The following is a 25872-nucleotide window of genomic DNA, read 5'->3' as shown; positions in this document are numbered from 1 at the left end:
CAATGACGGAAGGTAGGTATCCTTCCGCACTGTATTCCTCCACCACTGTAAAAGAAAAGTCCCTAGTGGGAATTTCCCACGCAGCAATGGCATAAAGTGAGACTAGGGACTTTTTTTTTTTTTAAAGTGGTGGAGGAATACAGTGCGGAAGGATACCTACCTTCCGTCATTGTATTCCTGGAGCTGGTAGAGAACGGTAGCATCAGCTGATGCTGCTGTTCTCCACGCAAGATGGACGTGGGACCCTCGTGGACTTCTGCGGATCGGGGTAAGTATATTGGTGTTTTTTTATTTTGATATTTATTCCTCAAGGGGACAATTGTTTCGGGTATCAAAGTGACAAGTGACGGTGAGTATGTACTCTATGTTATATGTACTGTATGTCTATATGTATGTATTGTATGTAGTATATATGTATGTTGCATGCATGTAGTATATATGTAGTATGCATGTTGCATGCATGTGGTATATATGTAGTATGTATGTAGCATGTATGTAGTATGTAGCATGTATGTAGTATGTATGTTGCATGTATGTAGCATGTAGTGTGTATGTATGTAGCATGTATGTAGTATGTATGTTGCATGTATGTAGCATGTAGTATATATGTAGTGTGTATGTTACATGTAGGATATATAGTATATATGTAGTATGCATGTTGCATGAATGTAGTATATATGTTGTATGTATGTTGCATGCATGTAGTATATATGTATTATGTATGTAGTATGTATGTAGCATGTATGTAGTATGTATGTTGCATGTATGTAGCATGTAGTATATATGTAGTATGTATGTTACATGTAGTATATATAGTATATATGTAGTATGCATGTAGTATATATGTTGTATGTATGTTGCATGCATGTAGTATGTATGTAGTATGTAGCATGTATGTAGCATGTAGTATATATGTAGTATGTATGTTACATGTAGTATATATAGTATATATGCATGTTGCATGCATGTAGTATATATGTATTATGTATGTAGTATGAATGTAGCATGTATGTAGCATGCATGTAGTATGCATGTTGCATGTAGTATGTATGTTACATGTATTATATATGTAGTATGCATGTTGTATGTATGTAGCATGTATGTAGCATGTATGTAGCATGTAAATTTTTTTTTTACATTCAACACATTAGCCGGATGATGGGACTACTACTGTCCCATCATTGGCTAATGTGTCAATCACTGTCATGGTAGCAGGCATCGCCCGATGGGACTTGTAGTCCCATCGGACGATGCCTGCACAGACCCCCGGAGCCTGCACAGACCACCGGCAGGCAGGCACAGCCCCCCGGAGCCTGCACAGACCACCGGCAGGCCGGCATAGCCCCCTGGCAGGCCGGCACAGACCACCAGAGCCTGCACAGACCACCGGCAGGCCGGCACAGCCCCTCGGCAGGCCGGCACAGACCACCGGAGCCTGCACAGACCACCGGCAGGCCGGCACAGCCCCCCCGGCAGGCCGGCACAGACCCCCGGAGCCTGCACAGACCACTGGCAGGCCGGCACGAACCCCCGGAGCCTGCACAGACCACCGGCAGGCCGGCACAGACCCCCGGACAGTCGGCACAGCCCCCCCGAAGGCCCGAACTGACGGCGCATCATGATGACGTCATTTCGGCAGCCAATCAGAGCCACAAAAGTGGCTCATTGCATTTTGGACTTCCGATTCCGGTATCCGATACGAAAAAAGTATCGGTACTCGGTATCGGAATTCCGATACGGCAAATATCGGCCGATACCCGATACTTGCAGTATCGGAAAGCTCATCACTAATCTCAAACCATCTCAAATGAATTCATATTGGGTGAATATGATCATCTGACACTGCTTTTCATCCCTCTCTTTCTTGGTCACATAACCCTTACATAGCCTGGAGATGTGTTTTAGGCTACTTACACACTTGCATTAGGAGGCGCAGCGTACACTCAGCATGAAGCTCCACCCCCTGCCGCACATCCTCCGGTCAGCTCCGCCTATGGGTGCATGACGCTGCATGTGACCTGCGTACCCTATCTTTAGCATTGGGCATGCAGGCCGTGCGCAGGTATGCTTTTGCCGGCGCATGCGTTCTTTTGACAATGCACCGGCCGCACCAAAATGCAACACGTTGCATTTGGCGCAGGTCGGCGCACCGTCAAAAGGACGCATGCGCCGGCAAAAGCATACCGGCGCATGCCCTGCGCACCCAATGCTAAAGAGAGGGTATGCAGGTCGCATGCAGCGTCATGCGCCCAATGGCGGAGCTGACCGGAGGAGGCGTGGCAGGGGGCAGAGCTTCACGCCGAGTGTACGCTGCGCCTCCTAACGCAAGTGTGAAAGTAGCCTTAGATAATTGTCATGCTGCCACACACAATAGTACCACTAAGTGAAAACTTAATTGTAAAATGAGCATGTTGTTGCAAAATGTTCTGGTAGCAATATTGGTGATTTATTCCAGATTTTCCACACTCACCCATCAGTGTCACCATCAACACCATCACACTTCCCCTCCATGCTTCACACATGTAGAAACCATCTGCTCACATTTTCTCACAAAGACATGGTGGTGGGAAACAAAAATCTCATATTTTGATTCATCAGACCACAGTACAATGATCTAATGCTTAGTCCTTTTGTTGCTTGGTCAAAACAGGTCTCTTCTTTTGGCAGTCCTCAGTAGTGACTACTGTGTAGCAATTTGACTATAAACATTTGCTTCTTGCATTCTACTCCGGACAACTGATGTTGAGATGTGTTTCCTAACCGATATCTCTGTATTATTTATGAGGGCTGTTATTTGAGGTGCTGTTAATGTTCTAAGACTGGTAACTGAGACTGGAAACGCTGTTGAACTTATGCTCTGCAGCAGAGGTAATTATTGGTCTTCCTTTCCTGGGGAGGTCTTTGAGAGAGCCAGCTTCATAATAGCAACTGATGGTTTTCAATGGATATACTCCATGTTTTAAAATAACGAAAGACTATCAATTCTTTTTAGATGAGTGGTTCTTGCCATATTCTGGCTTAAGACAGTGGTGGGATAAGGTTCAGCACTCTATGGAACTGTAGTTTTGTTGCCTTCAATATAAATCTTGCGCACATGCAAAAAAGAACAAGAAAAACTAGTGCATAAACAGGTGTGTCCAAACTTTGATTTGGTCCTGTACAGTACATTAAAAGAAAAGGTATTAGTATCATGGATATAATAATATTGATGAAGAGCTGTAACCACCTCCATCTAAGAATCTGCATTTCATTAACTGGTCATTTCTATAACTGTAACTAATTTATTTATATGCTTAGATATTCGTCAGTGTTGGTTTATTTGTGAACTATTCTTTGTAGAATCCAAAGATAGCAGAAAGTTTTGTATAACTTTCAGTTATGGGAAAATCTCTTTTATGGCTATAGTCCCACGATGAGTATTTGGTGAGTTTTTGATGTTCCAGATTTTCTTCACGTATTATGTAAATTATTTTCATTTTTTTCTTTCGTTCTTGAGATTTCTATAAATTCCATAAAATTTGATGGAACTTTAAGATGCTGTGTTTTTGATGCAGCAAAATTATGCAATGCAACATCAAAAACTCATCAGAAATTCAGCATAGAAATGGAGCAGACATAATACCAAAACATAAAAAAAATTTCATAAAGTCGACATTTAGATTAACTCATATTTGTAATTATGGTGCATTTCAGGGACTTGTCACATCCCAATGTTCCACCATGTGGGGCACACTGGTTTAAAATTTAATTTGCAGTCATTGAACGGATATCTGCTCTGATTTCATTACACAATGCACTAAATAGAGATTCTCTTCATTCAGTTGGGAGCTAAGCCATCCATGACTAAGAAACCCTACAAGAGAGAGGTGTGGATTGATTGTGGAATTCATGCAAGAGAATGGATTGGACCGGCATTTTGTCAGTGGTTTGTAAAGGAGGTACTAGATCTTGCTGCAGTTATCGTAAGGCATCTGACTTTGATGTATAAAGTTTATAACCTGTCAGTTTGCAGGTAATAAAAATGTTCTTCTTTCTTTAGGCTGTTAATACTTATAAAACTGATCCTGTTATGAGAAAAATTATGGACCTTCTCTATGTCTATGTAATGCCAGTGTTCAATGTAGATGGATATCAGTACAGCTGGACCCATGTAAGTATCTTAAACCCTTCACCACAAAAGCCTGTTTTCACTTTCCATGTCGCGTTTGTAGAGCTCCTGATCTGCTGAAACAGAGGAAACCTCCATCAAGTAACCCAATTTTGGAAACTACACTACTCAAGGAATTTATCTAGATAGGTAGTGAGCACCTTGAGCCCACAGGCCAAGCTCTGAGAGGAAGGAGTGACATTTTAAGCACAGACTTTGATGGAATGGTCTTTGAGCGCCATATTGCATTTGAAGAGCCCCTAATGTGCCTAAACAGTAGTAAATCCCAACAAGTGACCCCATTTTGGAAACTGCACCTCTCAAGGAATTTATCTAGACTTGTGGTGAGCACCTTAAATCTGCAGGTGTGTTACGCCAGCCACTTGCACACCTTCTAAGCACCACTCCACTCACTGCATATTTTGCTTTGTTCCGCTATTTGACTCTTTCTACACTGATTTTCCTAGAATAGTTTGTGAGCTCCATACACAGAGCCCCGAAGCTCCAGAACAGCAGAATCCCCCCTCAATGGACCACTTATTGGAAATTACACCCCTCTAGAAATTTATGCACAAGTGTAGTGATGATTTTGACTACATGGGTGTTTTCCAGAAACAAACAGCAGTAGATGTTGTTGAGTTAAAATTGAAAATCTGCCATTGTAGTGCCCGTACATTGTAGTAGATTGTGCCTGGCTTGTGCTTCTGGAGACATTCACCCCATAAATTAAGTGTGCTCTCATTGCTATATAAATGCTAAACATGTGGATGCTAAATGTGTAGCAGGGGGCATTTGGATTTGGAAGAGAAGAATTTGCTGGATTTCTTTTCAGAGGGAACCATTTCACTTTTCCAGAGCTTTTGTGGCACCAGTATCGTGGAAGCCTCCTATATTTCGATAATTTTTTTTGTGAATTGAGTTGACGCTTTTGTTGGAAATGTTTCACATTACATTTTGGATCATATTTATGCTGAGCACTTACATCAGGATTTCCATCTAAATATTCTAATGATATAATTCAGATGAAACCCCATAGGGATCCATTGACTATGATGAGGCAGCAGAGTTACTCTGGAATCTATCTGGTCTCTGTTCAGCCGTGTCTTTCTTTTCAGATTTGCACAAAACCGTGGCCTACCGCTCTTCTATGAAAATACGGACACAACTGGATAATATGCCAGACAGAGTAGAAAGTTTCTCCATTGTCTGTCTCATTTTAGGGTATGTCCCGCCAAGGTTTCTGTGTGAATCACGTTTTTCAGTGATTACCTCGGAAACCCCAGTGTAAGTGCTCAGCGCAGAGCGCAGGATAAATAAATATGCGCCAAGCCTTACTGAGATCTTTAGGAGACAGAATGAATAAATCATCAGCAGATGAAAAATTGGTTGTCGTGTTTTATTTTATTCTTCGGGTCAGTGCGATTACAGTGATACCAGATTTATATCAGTTTTATGTTTGGTTGCTATCACACACTAAAAAATGCTTTCTTTTGAAAAATCAAGTTTTTGCATCGCTATATTTTGAGAGCTCTAATTTTTCTGTATTTTTGCCTGCAGAGTCATCTGGGTTTGTTTTTTGCAGGACAAATTGGAGTTTTTGCTGGTACCATTTTTGGGCATATAACATTTTTTGATCGCAGAATGAACAAAAAACAGGAATTTAGGAATTGTTTTCTGGGTTCTTTTTAATACGTTCACCTTGTGGTAAAAGTGATAAGACAGCTTTATTCTTCTGGTCAGTACTATTGCAGCAATATCACATTTATCTCTTGTTTTTATGTTTGCCGTTTTTACGCAATAAAAACTGTTTTATAAAAAAAAAAAGAGTTGTTTTTTCATTGCTGTATTGTGAGAGCTGTAGCGTTTTTATTTTTCTACTGATTGAGCTGTATGGTGGCTTGCTTTTTGTGTGACAAGATGAAGTTTTCAGAGATAGTATTTTTATTTTTGACTCTGTGTTTCATTCCACTTTTTGTTTGGCGATATGATGAAAAAGCATAATTTCACACTTTTTTTTATTTTTTGATGATGTTCAAGGGGTTGAAGGGTGTTGCAGTTTTATAAATCTGACTGTTCCAGATGCAGTGATACCATATATGTGTGCTTTATTTGTTTGCTTGTTTTTTTATGTGAATATATGTGTTATATTGGTATAATTATTGGTATAATTTTTTTTCATATTTTTTGTTCTTTATTTTGTGATTGTTTTTTTGTTATTTTTTTTTACCTTGTCCCTCCATGGGACATCAACTTTCCCTGCCCTGATCATTGATCTAATACTGTGTAATGCTTTTGGACTGCAGGTTATTACCTCAGTGCATCGCACACAGGGAGAATGCGTGTCAGCCCCAGCTCTGAGCAGGAGCTTACATGCCACTACCATACTTGCGCAACCCCGCGACCATCTTTCGACCTGGGGGTCACCGTGGAACCCACTGGCACAACGTCATGACAATCGCGTTGTACTGATCGGAGCAGAGAGGGCCTCTCTAAGCCGATCGGTATAGCTATTGCTATTGACTGAGGCATCAGATGGGTTAAACATCCACGATCAGCGCAAATACTAATTGTGGGCGTTTCTGCGGGGTGTCCACTATAATATATAGCTGATGCTCGCTGATGATAGCACCAGCTCTGTGAGTGAGTTGACGTGTTCATCCCACCGTACATGTACGGCAGATTGCAAGAACGCACCTCCCGTAGCTTTGATTTGGTGGTTGTCGTGAAGGGGTTACAGGAGTTGTTCACCTTTAAGAACAATTTTACTTCTCTTAAATGCATGTATTTGGGACTAAAAAGGTAAAGCTTCTCTGTTCAGGTGAAGCAGCACAATCAAAAGCAGGAGCAGTCAATAAGAGCTGAGTCAGCGCTGGGTAGAACAGGCAGGTAGTTAGCAACTACCAGCCTATTAGTTTTTAGGCCCATAGTAAAAGAAATAAAATAGTATTGGATAACCCCATTAACTAGTTTTGCAGCCAGCAATAGATAGGACAACATAGAGTCTGTAGAGTGCAAATATTGCAAAACTTTGAACGAAACCTAATTGCAGAAATGATTTTTAGACCCAAATACAATGTACGGTATTTAAGTAAAAAAAAACAAAAGAGTGACCTTATCTATGGACATGGTGGAAGGGCCATCATTGAACTTTTCCCTTAAGGTATATTTATGTGGGATTGATACACTACAGATTTTCTTACCTGGTTTCTGCAGCATATTACAATATCAGCAAATCTCGTTCACATAATGTGAAAAAAGTGCATGGAATATTCCTAGTAATTAAGCAACATTGCAGATTCATATTCCACAACATCTTAACTTGTGTCACAGATTTCACTACTTTAATGGGTGCTGGGAAATTTGCAGCAGAATTAGTGCATGTAAGGCTAGTTTCACACTAGCGTTTTTGAGCGCAGCGACGGCCTGCGCATAGCCGCCGCTAAGCCCCGCCCCCTGCCGCGCCTCCGCCGGTAGCTCCGCCTACCGGCGCATGACGCTGCATGCGCCCCCTATCTTTATCACTGGGGGCGCAGGCCGTGCGCAGTATGCGTTTGGCGGCGCATGCGTCCTTTTGACGGTGCGCCGACCTGCGCCAAACGCAACCTGCTGCAGTTTGGTTGCGCCGGCGCACCGTCAAAAAGGCGCATGCGCCGCCAAACGCATACTGCGCACGGCCTGCGCCCACCAGTGATAAAGATAGGGGATGCAGGGCGCATGCAGCGTCATGAGCCGGTAGGCGGAGCTAACGGCGGAGGCTCGGCAGGGGGCGGGGCTTAGCGGCGGCCGTGCGCAGGCCGTCGCTGCGCTCAAAAACGCTAGTGTGAAACTAGCCTAAGATATGCTGATTTTATTGCATGCTTGAAGACATATAAAAAATGTATTAGATTTTTTCTGGTGATAGATTTCAACAGATTCGCTTGTGGGACTTATAAATGTATGAAGTTGGATTCGGAGGGGTGGGAGAGGTTGCCTCCTTGAATGGCCCATGTACACAAACCACTAGGACATTTGGATACCAAAAAAGATGGAGAAGTAATCGGCTTGGGACGTCATTTCCTCAGCCAGAGCATGAAGCCCTGCAAAGAAGAATTTTGGAAAATGTGACAGGACAAAGTTTAATTCAATAATTTGGTTGACTCTCAATCAATTCAAAACCAAATACTAAGAATCACTAAACATTTACCAAGTCCCAGCACTCTGAGAGTAACTACACTTTTAAATCGTATAGCAACAATTTTGTAATTTTGATCAATGGGTGTTCAGGACCTGAGACTCCCTCCGATCACTCAAAGGAAGGGGCTTATCCACCAGCAGCGTACAAGCTCACAAGAAAGTCTATGGGACCCGATTCATCATCGCTTTTTTTGTCGTTTTGTGTATTTTTTGCCTGTTTTTGATTTGTGCCTATTTTGCAGTCACTTTTTTATGTGTTCATCTGATTTTTTTTTTGGTTTGTTATTGTAGGCAGGACTTAGGCCTTCCAGATATTTTTGCCTGTCTCTTTTCCAAATTTTGGCACATTTTTGCACAAATGTCTTCCAGTTTCCCCCACACCCCAGAATTATTTTATTGTGACATTTTGCAAAGTGTGACTTTTTGCTCTAAAAAGTTGTAACAAATATTAAAGATAAAAGTAAAAATGATTTTTGACTTTTATGTAAAATTCATGAACCACGTGAGATATTTTAAAGAATTTTGGGAAAGAAATGGAGACAACTAGAACAAGACAAAAAAGAAAAGTGAAAGGTTTTGAAAGCCTGAAGCATTTAAAAGCTCCACTCCAGTATTATTTTTATTTCAGCGCTAGAGTAATGTCAGTAATGTAAGTTCCCTACCCTTAGTAATATACTTACCAGCTGCCATCTTCTGCTCCTCCCGATGCCACTCCGGTCCCATGCAGCCATCTGGTGACTCTAGCTTCTGACAGACCGGATATCAGCGGCAAAGGTCACAAGCTCTCCGCGTAAGTCTTACAATGAGAACTGACCTCCGGCGGGTCAAAAACTGCAGAAGATCATCCAGAATGGCACAGATAACAGATGAAGACAGCTGCTGGTATGTATGTTACTAGGTATAGGGAACTTAAATTAGTGACACCATTCCAAATAAAAAAAATTGGAGTGGTGCTTTAAGAAGGAATTTTCCAGAAGTTGAGAAACCCTTTAACGTACTTAACAGTTATGTTTATGATTATTGCTATAATGTTGCAGCTTGCCTTGCAGTTTTGTCCAAGAAGAGACTATTTTCAGAAATTACTTTCAGCTTATTTTGCTGGATTTGTGGCAAAGTCACCTAACATATTTGTGATCAATAACATGAATAATTTGCGATCTCTTTGGGAGGACAGCCAAAATAATGTATCTTTAGAGCCAGAGGATAAAGAGCCAGTGGATAAAGAAAGTGACACATAAATACTACAGAGATTTCCTGAATAAAGTAAATATTTCTGAATGTACAGGTAGCAGATCAAAGGTTACAAAACCATAAAGGAAGGCATAAAACTGTTACCCAACGTATAATCAAAATAGCATGCAATAAAAGACTAGTACTGTCAGCTGACAGAATGAACGTCTGCTTCCAGCTCCACCTGGTATGATTCCCGACAGTTCATGGAGTCTGACTTTTGTTCCGAGGTGACAAAAGGAAATAACTCCTTGTCAGCGCTGAAAATAAAATGTTTATTTTTAGCGTTCAAATCCTTTTACATTCATTTATGTATCCACTCACTCTATGCAATGTATGCAGCCAATTATCGCTAATTAATTTTAACTGATGCTGTCAGCAGGCCAATTACCAACCCCCAGGAATTATTACCATCAAGTCTCATTAAATCTATGAATGAGGTCAATTCTGCTGAAATGAATCACAGACCATGTCTTCTTTTTTGTGCCTCCTGTTTTCATTATTGCTGTGAATTACAGTATATATTTAGGCTAGAAAGGGGCATGTGTGCGAATGTGTATTATCACCCAACTTATAATGGCACAAATACTGAAAAATTAGAAGCGATAAATACAATATCTTCATTAAAATTAAGCTTTAGCCAGTTCACAATCACACATTGAGTTTTTTTTCCATACTGGAAAGGGGGTTTTACACATAGTGATGTCGCTAGCAATATTGCTATAACGTAACCGATTTTGTGACGTTACAGCGATATCGCTATGTGTGATACTTACCTCCGGCTCCCCCCGTCCATCGCTGATCGCGCGAGATCGGTCGGCTCCATTTCTCGGCGGGCGCTTCCTGCTGGCGCCGACGAGCGACGTGTGGACGCGGGCGGGAGGACGTCTTCATCGCCGCGTTTGAAAGGTCAGTATCGTCCGCTGTATCGCTGCTGCATCGCTGTGAGATCTGCCTGTGTGGCAGCTCACTAGCGATCATTTAGCGATGCACCTGCGATCCTGACCTGGTCGTGTTGTGGTCGGGATCGTTGGTGCATTGCTAAATGTAAAAGGGCCTTTAAGCAGCGGTGTCCACGCTGTGCAGTCATGAGGCAGTGACCCAAGCAAGTTCAAAAACAAAACGTGTTTAATTGTCTAAAAGCTCACGCAGTGCACAGCATGCTGTATCCTCCGGATCGCAGGCGGGAAAACAAAAAGACAGTCCAGGCTAGTTGCCGTGAGCGACCGCACTGCCGTGTATGCAGGGGGTGCCAGACCTTTTGGCTCCGCTTGGCCCTGTGTTGCCTCACACAGGGAGTGCTCGCAGACCACCTGCTCTGTCTGCTTGCAAGAACAAAACTGACACACCCAAACTCTTCCTGCAGGGTTTTTTTTTTCCTTCACTCCAATCTGTGGCCATAGGCCACTTATAAGATCAGGGCTGAAGGAAACAGACCGGACCCCACTACCTTCCTGCAGTCCATTTCAAAAATAAAAGCCCATACTGGGTTTTCCTGAACAAGCGTCCTTGGTCAAAATAACTTGACCAGGTTCAAACTTACTTTTATTATGCCTTGTGACTCACAGGCACCCTGCTTTGACCACAAGGCACTCCAGAGGATCTAATACGCTTCTGAGTGCATCCTGGGGGACACATAGCGACCCTCACATATGACTCCAGTCACTGCCTCACAATGCATGCAGTTTTAAGAGTGTTAAGGTATTTTGTTTTTTCAAATATTCAAATATTTTTTGTCTCCTTTTCTAGTGATTCGCAGAGCACAATTTTTAGATGATTTATATATATATGTATATATTTTTTTCTTTTTTGCCGATATCATGGGAAAAAGTACAGAAAACAGGAAAATGCCTATTTTTCACTTTATTTTAACTTTTTTTATGACCACAAAGAAACTTTAAAGTACATATTACATTGTGTTCTCCCTTCTGTAGCATATATTTTTTATGTATTGAACACTTCTATTTTCTTTTTGATGGTAGCTGGGCTAGTAGAAACAGTGGTACAGATTAGTGGTGGCTTTTTATAAAAACTTTTTTACTTATTTTCTTTTCTTGTTTGTTTTGCAATATAGGTCATAAAAGTACTTTGGGGGGAATTTCAACATTAAAATACTTTTTTATCATTGCTGATTTCCCCTGTAACTGAGACAAGCATATGAGCCCCAGTTACGTGGCAAATTTTTCTCCTGGTTATGGCAAATTTTTCTCCTGCTTAAAACTCAGAGCTGATCTTCTTATGCTGTATACATAGTCGCACTTCTTATACCATATACAAAGCACTCATTCAGTGCTGTGTATAGAGTGATTATTAAGGCAGAAAGTATTAAGTTACGTACCGGTAACTGTATTTTTCGGAAGCCCATGACAGCACCACGAGAGAGGGGATCCGCCCCATAGGAACAGGAAACCTACAGATACAAAAGGGCGGTACCTCTCCCACGCATCAGTTGGATTACAGAGCTTGAGAGGCTACCATGGTTAGTACACAACATATGATATATACAACCTATCTACCCTATTTAACAGAATTATTTCATACCATCTCCCACATAAGGTGATTCTATGAACAAACTTCTAAGGAGTGCACCCCTATATGTGAACAAGGGAGGGAACTAAGGGTGCTGTCATGGGCTTCCGAAAAATACCGTTACCGGTACGTAACTTAATACTTTATTCGGACTCCCATGACAGCACCACGAGAGAATTACAGAGATGTAAACTAACTTAGGGAGGGACTACAGCCTGAAGCACCCTTAGCCCGAAGGTGAGGTCTGAGGAGGCACCCATGTCTAACCGATAGTGGTTAAAAAAGGTGGAAGGAGATGACCAGGTGGCCGCCTTACATATTTGATCAATTGATACTCCAGATCTCTCTGCCCAGGATGATGCCATGGCCCGAGTGGAATGTGCCCTCAGGTTCTGTGGAGCCGGACCGCCACCTGCTGTGTAGGCAAGAGAGATAGCCTCCCTAATCCACCTTGCTAATGTGCGTTTTGATACTCTGTATCCTTTTCTGGAACCTTGGAAGGATAGGAATAATGCGTTCTCCTTCTTCCAAGGATCCGTGGCTGCTAAATATGTCAGTAAGCACCGCCTAATATCTAATGCCTGAAGTTTCTGCTCTTTAGGGTTGGTTGGATTAGGGAGGAAGGAAGGCAGAACTATCTCCTGTGTCCTGTGGAATTGTGTTGCTACCTTGGGAAGGTATGCTGGATCTGGCCTTAGGATCATTCTATCCTGTAAGAACTCTGTGTAAGGAGGCAATCTGGAGAGTGCCTGTATGTCGCTCACCCTACGTGCGGATGTTATTGCTACCAGGAATGCTGTTTTAAGGGATATAATCTTTAGTGAGGCGGAATCTAAAGGTTCAAACGGACTTTCTGTCATGGCTGTAAGGACTAAGTTTAAGTCCCACGGTACGCATCTGTCTTTGTGTATAGGTCTCGATCTGGCCGCTGCTCTGATGAACCTTGCTACCCAATAATCTTTTGCAATATCAGCTGCAAACAGGGCCCCTAAGGCTGAAACCTGTACTTTTAGCGTACTTGTGGAGAGACCCAATTCGAAACCTTTCTGGAGAAATTCCAGAATATGTTTCGTGGGAATTCCATCTCTGATGTCAAAGTGAAAGGTGGATAGGAAGCGTTTCCAGGTCCTAGCATAAATATTAGTGGTGGTTAATTTTCTGCTTCTTAGGAGGGTGTCAATTAAGTTCTTGGAGAACCCTCTATTTTTTAATAGTGACCTTTCAAACACCACGCCGTCAAATGAAGTCTCGCTACTTGTGGGTGGCTGACTGGCCCCTGGTAGAGGAGATCCGGAAGGTTCGGTAGTACCCAGGGATCGCCTACCGACATGGTCCTCAACCACGCGAACCAGGTCCTCCTGGGCCAAAAGGGGGCAATCAGTATGACTCTTGCCTGATCCTCTCTGATCTTCCTGACTACCAGGGGAAGAAGATTCAATGGTGGGAAGGCGTATGCCAGAGAAAAGTCCCATCTTATCAGTAGGGCATCCACCGCCAGGGGATTTTCCCTGGGGTTCAGAGAGCAGAACAATCTTTCTTTTCTGTTTTCTCTGGTGGCAAAGAGGTCTACCTCTGGCTGGCCCCATCTGCGGACAATCTGGCGGTAAATGTCTTTGTTCAAAGCCCATTCTCCTTGTCTTAGAGCCTTGCGGCTTAAAAAGTCTGCTCTTACATTGTCCTTTCCGCTGATGTGGAGCGCGGTCAAAGATAGACAATTTCTCTCTGCTATCTGGAGGAGCCGTTCTGTTATCTGCATCAGAGCGCTGGAGCGGGTTCCACCTTGGTGGTTGACATATGCTACCGCTACCTGGTTGTCCGAGTGTATCCTCACATGATGGCCCTGCAGGTAGATAATGAGTTTCTTGACTGCTCGCTCTATCGCCAATAGTTCTCTCTGGTTGGATGAGATTTCAGAATTAGAATCCCACTGGCCCTGTACCACTATGTCCCCCATATGGGCTCCCCAACCAAAGGAACTAGCGTCTGTGGTTATAATACGGGTTATCTGTGCTATCCAGGGCACCCCTGACGCTAGGTTCTCGCTCTGAAGCCACCATCTTAGTGATGTAACAGTTGAGGGGCTTAGACACATCCGACCTTGTAAGGAGCCTCCAAGGGCCCTGCTATTAAGACGTCGTTTTGAAGGGTTCTGGTATGGAACTGTGCCCACCTTACTGCTGGGATGCATGAAGTTAGAGAACCTAACAGGGACATGGCCTGTCTGAGGGTCATAGATGGATTATCCATTGCCCGAAGAACCTGCTCCTGTATCTTTTGTAATTTATCTAGTGGTAGCAGGCACCGCTGAGTGTCTGAATTTAGTATCAATCCTAAAAATTTCTGTATTTTTAAGGGCTGGAGTCGGGATTTCTTGTAGTTTAAAATCCATCCTAGGTTTTCTAACCTGGATCTAGCTTTTTCTATCTGGGATTTACAATGACCCATCGATTTTCCTACAATCAAGAAATCGTCTAAATATGGAATGATTAAGACGTCAACCTCTCGTAAGTGAGCCATAACTTCGGCCACTAATTTTGTAAAAACCCTGGGTGCTGATGAGAGACCAAAGGGAAGGGCTCTATACTGAAAATGACGTACTGTGCCCTCTACTGAAACTGCCACCCTCAGGAACTGCTGGAAGTCTGTATGGATAGGTACGTGATAGTACGCGTCTTTCAAATCTATGACTGCCATAAAACAACCTTTAAACAATATTTTTATTGTTGTATTAATGGACTCCATTTTGAATTTATGATTAATCAAAAATTCGTTAAGGGAACGAAGGTTTATAATCGTTCTGAATGTGTTATCAGGTTTCTGGATTAGAAACAGGGGAGAGTAAAACCCTCTTCCTCTTTCAGCCTCTGGGACCTCTACCAGAACATTTTTCTGACATAGGCTCAAGACTTCCGCTTCTAAAGCCGCTTGTTCAAGATGAGAAGATCTTATGGGGGTCAGTTTAAAGGTGTCCCGCGGGATCTGGGTAAATTCCAACCTAAGCCCGGTGGATATTACCTTGCGCGCCCAGTCACTATTCGTAATCTGCGACCATGCCGGGAAGAAGGATGACAGTCTACCCCCTACGGGAACCGCTAGTCATTGATTTGGTTTCTTTTGATCTCTTGACGAGCGTGTAAACATATAGCCCGTACCTCGTCTCCTTCTGTCTTCCCATCTGGGTCGATCTCTAACAGGTGAAGAGTTGCGCCTTCTCCCCTGGCCAAATCTCCTTCTACCAAATGGGCGACGGTAGGACGCTGATGAAAGGTTTGGGAACTTTTTCTTGTCGTCCCCCGCCTTTTCAAGCAGCTCGTCTAGGACAGTTCCAAGTAAGTATTCGCCCTCACATGGAATCGCACAGAGCTTTGCTCTGGACTGGATGTCTCCCTGCCAGCACTTTAGCCACAGGGCTCTGCGAGCTGCGTTAGAGAGACCTGCTGCTCTGGCGGCCATTCTCATTGCATCCGCTGAGGCATCTGCTAGGAAAGCTGCTCCCTCTTGGATGGTCGGTAGGGCCCCAAGAATTGTTTGTCTTGATGTACCCTGCTTTAGTTGTGACTCCAACTGGTCCAACCAGACCATCATGGACCTGGCCGTGCACGTTGAAGCCACTGCTGGTCTTAAGGACCCGGCCGCCATCTCCCAGGTGTTTTTCAGGAAGGTATCAGCTTCCCTGTCTAAGGGATCTTTAAGGGATCCCATGTCCTCAAAGGGGAGCGAGGATTTTTTTGATGCCTTCGCAATGGCAGCGTCTAATTTGGGGGCTCTGTCCCAAGAACTTACTGCCGGATCGTCGAAGGGGTATCTCCTTTTGAGGGCTGGTGGTAGCGACCCTCTTTTGTCCGGTCTTTTCCACTCTCTGTGGATCAGATCCTGTATCTTTTGGTTTAACGGAAAGACTCTCCGCTTCCTCTGTTCCAGCCCACCGAACATGACATCCTGCATGGATAAATGGGGCTTAGGCTCCTCTACCTCCATTGTCCCTCTGACTGCTTTGACCAGCTTGTCTACCCGGTCAAGAGGCAGACAAAATCGCCCCGAGTCCTCTTCTCCTGAAGAGGACGAGGGAGATGAAGCCTGGGAGTCTCTGCTTTTTCTCCACTCTGCTGAGGAATCAGACTCCGCCGGGACCTCGCCCCTTAGACTTTGCGGCTGAGACAAGGACTTTAGGGTTTCCCTCATTTCTACCCTGACAATGTCTCTCAAACTCGCCGCTACTGCAGGCGACTCTTCTGCCACCGTCTGCTGAATACAGGGGGGGCACAATCTTTTGAGGCACGCGTCTGGTAATGGGCATGCACAGAGTGCGCATTCCCTATGTTTATTTTTATTTGTAGCTTTTTTTCCCTAGAAAAAGAAAAACACAGAAGGGGGGTCCCGTCACTGAGTGAACTTTCACGAAGATCACTTACCAGTGCCACAATCAAGTACCGGAGAACGAGGGGGATTTCTTTCAGCCGATGCTCCTGTCTGCCTGGAGGAGCTTTTACGAGTGGACTGGTCACTTCGTCCCGCATTACTGTCACGGGACCCTTTCTTTTTCTGTTTGACCTGCCGAAGGTCATCCAGGGGCGGCAGTGATGTCTGCCGCTGCTGCCCTTGCTTCTGTCGCTGCTGCTCTCGATCGCTTTCCATCACCACTGCTGCTGCTGCTGCTGCTGCTGCTGCACACTGCTGCATGTAGTAATGTGGCCAAGGCAAGGCACCCTGCCCGGGTCCCGCCTAAATACCCCTCCTCCGGTCAGCAGTTTCCATGCCGCGCCCCTCCCCCCCATTAATGGATCTCCCTACCCCAGCTGGCGCCCCACCGCGCGCCATCGGTGTTTCCGATGGGCGCCGCCATCTTGGGATCGCCGCGCATGCGCAGTAGCGCGCTGACCCGGAAGCGCCTCCTCCGCCCGCCCCCTGACGTCACTGCTACCCCGGAAACGCCGGAAGCTCCGCGGGACGCCCGGGAGCTCCGGAGCAGCGCCCGGTCGCAGCCCTCTGCACAGCGCTGGCAACCTATCTGCGCCGCCGGAGCCGGGAATCCCGGGGGGGAAATACTTACCGGCGGCGGCTTAATTCCGGAGACGGCCATCCTCCGGACGCCGCTCCCTGCTGTCCACGCCACCGCCGTGATACCCATCCTGGGCCACCGTGGCGTCTTCCAGAAAATCCGAACCAAGCCGGGGTAGGAGACCCCCTCGCTACCGGTGTCGGCTGGCCGGCCTGGGATCCCATTCTTCTGTAGGATCCCGTCCCCTCAGGAACAGGAAACCAACTGATGCGTGGGAGAGGTACCGCCCTTTTGTATCTGTAGGTTTCCTGTTCCTATGGGGCGGATCCCCTCTCTCGTGGTGCTGTCATGGGAGTCCGAATAAATGGTAATAAACTGGCTCTGTGTTCCTGCGCAATCTAGTGTAGATGCTGACACTGAAATAATATTCAAAAATGTTTAAAATTTCTGAGTGGTCCAGAATCATTTAATTATTCATCAATTAGTAATCAAGTAGACAAGTTAGTATTCTACTTGTACAGTTTTTAATTCTGTAGTACAGTTTTTTATTCTGTAATAAAAATAAAATCGGAAAAATACATAAATATATTATTTAAAAAATCACATCTTTGTTAATAGATCTAATTCCATGTATTGTCAGGTTTATTAAAATAGTTTTGTCAGTCATTTTACAAATTGTGACCTAATATTGGATATACCTTGTTCTATCACACTGGAGGAACCGGCATGTCTGTGCGTTACATGTAGATTAACTCTACTCCAGAAAAAAATTTACCGACACATAGTTAACCTGTCAGTATGTCACCCCTAAAAGAATCTCAGGACATGTTTAGTCATTTTAACCAAACCGAAGTCTCCTCCAAAAGAATAGAAACCCATATGTATATAGTTATTTCTAAATTCTTGTCCCTTGCCAGTACAGAGCAGGGAACTAGTTGGGTGGGTGACATGGCTGTCAATAGGTATGGGAGCCATTATGCAGATTAAAAGTAATCTGCAATTCATCACCGGAGAGCATTGCCTGTAAGCTGCCATATACCTACATAATGAGAAACAGTGGTCTCCAAGGTATACATCACATGGACAGCTCATTGGTATAAATGAGAACTGTACATTGCCTCATTTTTCATATTATGACTTTGCAGTGAAATTATGTACTTGATGGTGGTTCCCCACAGTTACAGCTAATGACTTGATTTCACACCCCAAACTATTTTTATGCACATGTACCGTAACTCTTTCAAAGACCAGCAATACCTTTACATGGCCGGATCATTCCTCTGTTACTGAGGACATGCAAATGAGGCTTAAAATCTGAAGCCTCGGTCACTCCAGCTCTGTTCCCCACACCTGCTGATATATTCATTTTACCAAAGAGCTCAAGACACCAGTACGAGAGGTTGAGCTTCAGCAACCTCAAATTTTAGCTTTACTTAACTTTCATGAATTATTTACAATTTTTCTGAAATATTAAAAGTAAAACTAGATCAAAATGTGTCAATGAATATTAATGAATATCAATCCATTTTTCATGTACAGGATCGTTTTTGGAGAAAAACAAGGTCTAAAATGAGATTCAACTGCTACGGAGTAGATGCTAACAGGAACTGGAAAGTTAACTTTTGTGGTACGTACAGTAGACTATGGCCTCCTGCCCCATGCCTAGTATATATTTTTAAAAGTATTTAAGAGGAATCTGTGAGAAGAATTAACCCTCATAAAATGTTTATATGGACACAGAGGTCATATAAATTTGAGTAAATGATACCTTGAGATTTTCAATCTGATGGATTATTGTAGGGAAATCCATATTTTTCTTAATATGTGAATTAGTTGTTAAGATCTATGGGCTGAACACTGACCTCCCTGAGAATCTGCCACCAGAAATTATTGTAAATGAAAGGGGGAGTTACCAGTGTTAGACATGTAATGACTGGCACTTTGCTTTCCTGATCTTACTGCAGAAATGTGTATGATTATACCTAACACAGTACAGCGGAGCTGAACTTTCTCTCATTACAAACACATTATTTACTATGGTAATGTCAGCTTAACTGTACTGCCATCCCTCCACACTAGCTGTCTGGGTGATGGTAGCTGAAGAAGTGTTAGTACTGTCAGCTATACTGCATAGCTGTGCGTGATTGCAACGGTGAGAGAAGAGTTACAACTGCAGATGTGTTTGCAATGAAACAATGCTCTGCTATACTATGTTAGCTGTAATCACACACAGCTCTACAGTGAGATCAGGTTAACAGACTTTCAGCCATTATTAGGGTCACCAAACTTCCGGAGTCTAAGAGTCCTGATACCAGTACTCAATTTATGGTAACGGGGCATGACTGTGACACCACTCTGGGCTGATAGTCCACACTGCAGGCTGGGTAGGCATAATACGAGCAGCACCTGCCTAAGCTACAATCCATCTGCTCGGCAGACATAGGACAACAGGCCACTATGTGTCCAGGGCCGTGACAACACCAGCTGATCAAGTCTTTACCAGCAGTCTTTGATAGCCCATCAGTGGCTCCTTGGGACCTCGGACTCCCCTCAGTAGTAGCTCTGTTACCCCTCTTTTGTGACTTGGGCTCCCACTGGGTATCCCAGTTTGAAGATATACCACCCCCTGGCTTCCTCAGGGACCTCTTGACTACCTGGTACCTTTCTATGAGGTCCACCAAGTCATCCGCATTCCAGGGTCTCCTGGGTCAACCCAGGTCTGCACTGACCTGGGGAGAGAGTAAATAAATCTGTCCATGACGACCCGCTCAACCATCTGGGCTGAAGTGGAGGACTCCGGCTGCAACCATTTCTGGACTAAAAGCAACAAGTCAAAAATTTGTGAGTGGGGAGATTTGTCACCACAATACGCCCAGTGATGAACCCTTTGGGCTCTGACAGACATAGTGACCCCGGAGCATGCCAATATCTCCATTTTCAACTTGGCATATTCACGGGCATCCTGCAAGGCCAAGTCAAAATAGGCTTTCTGGGGTTCACCTGTCAGATAGTGGGCAGCACCTCCGCCCACTGGTCCGGGGGCAGTCTCTCCTGCTCTGTAACCCAGTCAAAATACCTTTATATCATCTCCTGGGGTCATCTTTTTCATGGCTCGTCTTACCGCTTTCCGGACGCACAAGTAATCACCTTGATGTGGGGGAGGTGCGGTTTCTCTGCTGCGGACATCTCCCATCAGGAGTTCCATCTTCCTTTGCTGTTGTTACAGCTGTTACATTAGGAGTTTGTCTCCAGTTGTATCTGGTGCTGTTGCTGCTTGCTCAGGATCAGGTGCTTGATTAGCTCCTCCATTTTGCATGACCGCTGTTCCATCCCTGTAGCTGCCTTCACCCAGGACACATGATTTGTCCACCACTGCTACTCGTGTTCCTGGAACGTTTGTCCGCATCCTAAACACCACTTGTGGAAGGACTTTTCACTTAGCTGCTCCTCGAGGCAGATACAGGCACACATGGGGTTAAAGTCTCTGGGTGGTTTATTGCATCATAAACCCAAAACCCAAAACGGTAACAGAAAAACAGTCTTTCTGGGTCAAATTAAAGTAAAAAGTTCATGCAAAGTCCTGCCCAGTACTTTTGGGACAACACATATAGCAGGTCTCATAGGAGTGTCAGCCTGGAGGCTTCCTTGCCTCCACACAACACAGAGAAAAAAAACTGGCTGGACATTTCCTCAGCCACACCCTTGATGTGGAGATATAGTTAGTAGGCAGTCCTGCCCATCTCTTTCTAACTCACCTTAAAACCCACCCATAACATGGCTGCTTAACTCCTGCAGCACATAGCATGCTGAAAAGAAACTTAAGGGTTTCTAGATCAAAGAGGAAAGCAATCTCCGTGACACATATCTCCCCTCACATACATTGCCAGTGACCTTGCCACAGGATGTTTTGATAATTTTGGACCCACAGGTTCATCGCAGAAGTATATATCAAAAATGAAAAATTAAAATGTTGCTCAAGTTTTTCACTTGCACAAGAGAATGCAGGAGAAAATTGACCCCAAAATTTGTTATCCAGTTTCTTCCAAACCGAGCAATACTTCTTATGTGGTCAAAATTTACTATTTGGACATGGAAGGGAAGGAACGTTAGGCTAGGTTCACATTAGCATTTGTGTGCGCGTTTCCTCTGCATGCGCAAACGCATGTCAAAACACATACAAACGCATGTTTACGCCACATTTTTTTATCCGCATCAGTTCACGCATGACGGAAAAAACTCTGCGTTTGCATGTGTTTTTTTGCATGCATTTGCGTTTTTTCAGTGCATGTGTTCAGAAAATTTCCTTGACACAAGCCACACCCAATGGGTGTGTCTCCTTTCCCAGACATGATTATGTGTTAAAACGCATGTGTGCGCATGTCCTTGCATACACATGCGTTCCCATAGACAGTAATGCGTTTATTTGACGCAATCATCCGCATGCGCATGAATGCACATATTTGACGGATTTTTGCCACTTCCAAAAATCAAACATGATGCGTTCGCCGGACTCCGCCGCAGACCAAAAAGCAACGCATGCGTACGATGACGCATGCCAACTTATGCAAATGCATGCCCCTGCGTACACTATATTAAAGATAGGGAAATATGACGCATACGGATTGCTGTAGATGAAATGCTGTACAAACAGACGCAAATGTGAAACCAGCCTTATTTGTTTTGTTTGAATGCATATTTGGCTGAAAAAGATTGTGGATGCCATATCGCATTTGCAGAGACCCTTAGGTGCCAAACCAGGAGAAACCCCGTTTTGGAAACTACACCCCCCCCAAAGGAATTATTCATCTAGCTGCGTGAATGGGTATTTTGAACCAACAGGCGCTGCACAAATGTTTATAACAATAGGGCGCTCACAGAATTTTATAGTGCTAGGATGTGGAAACAATAAACAAGTCTTTTTCAGCTAAATTGTTGCTTTAGCACCAAATTTTGTATTATCACAAGTGGGGTATAGGAGAAAATGGACGTCAAAATTTATAAAGCAATTTCTTTTGAATGCAGCAATACCCCATATGTGATCAAAAACTACTGTTACAACACACGGCAGTGCTTACAACACTGAATGAATTTTGGGTAAATTTTGTTAAAATAGTTTGTGAGCCATTTGCAGTACGCAGGGACATGCGTTGTATGCAGAGGTGTCCACGTGCGTTGTTTTGTCGTGCCAGCCGATAGCACGGGCATGCAACATGTTGCTTTCCTGTGCAGTCGGTGGGCACGTCAAAACGACCCATGCGGACGCATCCACATATAACGCATGTCTTTGCGTACCCAATGTTAAAGATAGGTACGCAGGATGCATGCAGAAGTAGGCGGAGCGTAGGCGGAGCATAAGTAAAGACATATGCAGCCCTACGCAGAGCACCCAAATGCTAATGTGAACTTAGCCTAACAGTTTTATTTCTGGTGACAGGTTACCTTTAAGGAGTCACAGGGCCTCTTTATGAAGTTGCATATATACAGTTGTGCTCAAAAGTTTAGTGGTTAGGTGAAGTCATTTATTGTTAAACTGCTGTGTTTTCTCTTTTTAAATCATAATGACCACTGTAGTGCAGCGCTAGCACACTTATGCAGTGAGGAGGCAGTGAGCCAGCAAAGTTCTAAAGCAAAAGTCTCTTTAATGTGTTTACTTCACAGCATCCAAGAAGTATCATTTCACCTTGTGTAGAATGACATGCTAAGCATGTCGAGATGAGGAGACTTAAAGCTGCAATGCTCCTCTGGGAAATATGCTAATTATGCAAATTGTCTCTTCAGAGAGGAAGAGGACTTGAACTCTAGTGTCACCTATTGGAAGTAGCAATCCTAAAAGTCAATGTTGACCCTTTAACGAGCCTTGTTACATGACTTAGGATAAAAGCCAAGCCAGAATCTCAATTTGCAGACACTGTGTTTTGGGCTACTGCCCCTCGTCAGTGCAAAGTGTGAGACCTGGTTTGGCTGTGAGAGAGGCGTCTGACCGATATCCAAGAAGTATCATACCAGAGGAGCATTGTGGCTTTAAGTCTCCTCATCTTGACATGCTTAGCGTGTCATTCTCCGCAAGGAGAAATGATACTTCTTGGATATCGGTCAGACGCCTCTCTCACAGCCAAACCAAATCTCACACTTTGCACTGACGAGGGGCAGTACCCCGAAACACAGTGTCTGCAAATTGAGATTCTGGCTTGGCTTTTATCCTAAGTCATGTAACAAGTCTCGTTAAAGGGTCGACATTGACTTTTAGGATTGCTATCTCAAATAGGTGGCACTAGAGTTCTAGTCCTCTTCCTCTCTGAAGAGACAATTTGCATAATTAGCATACTTCACAGCATTAATGTTCAACTCATATAAACATCCTTACCTCTGACCTGTTTGCTTGTAATCAGTGTGTGTGCATAAAAGCTGAGTGAGTTTCTGGGAACCAGACAGACTTTCATCTTTCATCTTGCCACTGACGTTTCTGGATTGTAAGTCATGGGGAAAGAAAAAGAATTGTCAACGGATCTACAGGAAAAGCTAGTTGAACTGTATAAAACAGGAAAGGGATACAAAAAGATATCCAAGGAATTGATAATGACAGTTAGCAGCGTTCAAACTGTGATTAACAAATGGAAAATCAGGGGCTCTGTAAAAACAAAACAACGGTCAGGAAGACCAACAAAAATTTTGTCCACTACTGCCAGGAAAATTGTTTGGGATGCAAAGAAAAACCCACAAATAATGTCTGCTGAAATACTGGACTCTCTAAAAACTAGCGGTGTGGCTGTTTCAAGATGCACAATAAAGGGGCACTTGAAGAAAAATGGGCAACATGGTCGAGTTGCCAGAAGAAAATCATTACTGCGAAAATGCCACAAAGTATCTGCCTACAATACGCAAAAGAGACAAGCCTCAAAACTTCTGGAACAAGGTAATTTGGAGTGATGAGGCCAAAATTGAACTTTTTGGCCACAACCATAAAAATTACATCTGGAGAGAGGTCAACAAGGCCTATGATGAAAGAAACACCTTTCCTACTGTAAAGCACGGAGGTGGATTGCTGTTTTGTGGATGGGTGAGCTACAAGGTCACAGGAAACTTGGTCAAAGTTGAAGGAAAGATGAATGCAGCATGTTATCAGCAAATACTGGAGGCAAATTTGCAATCATCAGCCCGAAAGCTGCGCATGGGATATACTTGGATGTTCCAACATGACAATGATCCAAAACACAAAGCCAAATCGACCTATCATTGGCTACAGCAGAACAAAGTGAAGGTCCTGGAGTGGCCATCTCAGTCTCCTGACCTCAGTATCATTTGATCTCAAGCACATGGTTCATGCTAGACAGCCCAGGAATTTACAGGAACTGGAGGTTTTTTGCCAAGAAGAGTGAGCAGCTTTTAGAATCTTAGAAAATAAAGAACCTCATTCACAACTACCACAAAAGACTTCAAGCTGTAATTGATGTTAGAGGGGGGAATACACGGTATTAAGAAATTGGGTATGTGAACTGTTGATCAGGGTCATTTGGATGTTTTGGGATGTCATTATGATTTAAAAAGATAAAACAAAGTAGTTTGACAATAAATGGCTTCATCCAAACCACTAACCATGAGTGGAGAAAAAGTTTTGGTCTTATCATTCATATTCTCTGAAAAAAGGAGCAAGAAAGAAAAAAATTCTGCCGGTGTATGTAAACTTTTGAGCACAACTGTACATAGTTGTTATTATTATGCATTGCTTATATAGCACCATTACATTCCACAGCATCTTACATTATCAGCACTGTCCCTATTGGGTTTACAATCTAAATTTCCTATCAGGATGTTTTTGAAGTGTGGGAGGAAAACAGAGAACCCCCAGAAACCCACATAAACATGGCGAGAACATACAAGCTCCTTGCAGATCTTGTCCTTGGTGGGATTTGAACCCAGGACTTCAGCACTGCAAAGCAACAGTGCTAATCACTGAGTCACTGTAGGAATGTGCTATTTTTGTCTGCACATTCTCGTCTTTGCCACTTGATAAAGGAGTCATAGTTATATTGGAGATTATCAAGAAAATGACATTTTTATTGTTTTCTATGGAGCTCTTCAAGGTATTTATATAGAACTAGGTTTCCAGCATTGGTCATTATCACATTTCCATTTGGTGCTCCCCAGTCGAGCTGGCACCCACTTGTGGGGGGAAACAAATACGAGGCAACACCAATTTCACTCCCAATGTGGTGCGGTAGTGCTATGCCTTTCATGGCATTATTATAGAAGATGAGCAACTACCAGTCAACCGGCCCCTAGTTTTTTTCACCTATGCTAGTAGTAGTAACCTGATGTAGCACATTTGTATTCTGCTTTTTACAAGCCACTCCTACTCATTGAAATCTAGAGACAGACCCGCTTTAAAGCGTGACAGCTTCTAGTTTGTGCTCTTGACATTTACTTCTGTGGTGCGGATGAAAACTCGCCGCTTCACAATATGATTGTGGCAGTCAAATAATATTTCACTTCATCATACTTTACAGCGTTCGTATTTTTTGTCTTACTTTAGAGGAAGGTTCTTCGTTTAATCCATGTGACAGTACGTATTGTGGTCCATATCCGGAATCTGAGCCAGAAGTTAAGGCCGTCGCTCAATTTATCCATAAAAGAAGAAAATTTATTAAAATTTACCTGTCGTTCCACGCTTATGCCCAAATGATACTCTACCCTTACTCCTACCAGTATGATGCCATTCCAAATTACAAGTGTGTGGTAAGTCACGTTATAACCACATGCTAATGTATTCATCATAAATGTGTGTTTTTGGAAATAA

At 43.6% G+C, this 25872-nt stretch overlaps 1 protein-coding gene and 1 long non-coding RNA gene across 2 annotated transcripts in view; one reads left to right on the top strand and one right to left on the bottom strand.

The window, feature by feature from the left end:
• LOC141096937 (uncharacterized) overlaps positions 1–9193 on the bottom strand; it is a 51058-nt gene extending 41865 nt beyond the window's left edge. Inside the window, exon 1 of the long non-coding RNA XR_012233816.1 lies at positions 9001–9193. This is a non-coding gene — a long non-coding RNA (uncharacterized lncRNA). The remainder of the gene's footprint in view (positions 1–9000) is intronic.
• Positions 1–25872, top strand: part of CPA6 (carboxypeptidase A6) — a 186243-nt gene that overhangs the window by 145933 nt on the left and 14438 nt on the right. The window contains exons 6-9 of the mRNA XM_073583855.1: positions 3822–3938; positions 4040–4150; positions 18618–18705; positions 25609–25811. Coding sequence (XP_073439956.1) covers positions 3822–3938; positions 4040–4150; positions 18618–18705; positions 25609–25811 — 519 coding nt within the window. The remainder of the gene's footprint in view (positions 1–3821; positions 3939–4039; positions 4151–18617; positions 18706–25608; positions 25812–25872) is intronic.

Source organism: Dendrobates tinctorius, unplaced genomic scaffold, assembly GCF_039654945.1.
Source record: "Dendrobates tinctorius isolate UK_male_01 unplaced genomic scaffold, ASM3965494v1 ptg000082l, whole genome shotgun sequence".
Taxonomy (NCBI): Eukaryota; Metazoa; Chordata; class Amphibia; order Anura; family Dendrobatidae; genus Dendrobates; species Dendrobates tinctorius.
Note: the sequence above shows the minus strand (reverse complement) of the source record. Positions and strands in the feature narration are given on the sequence as shown.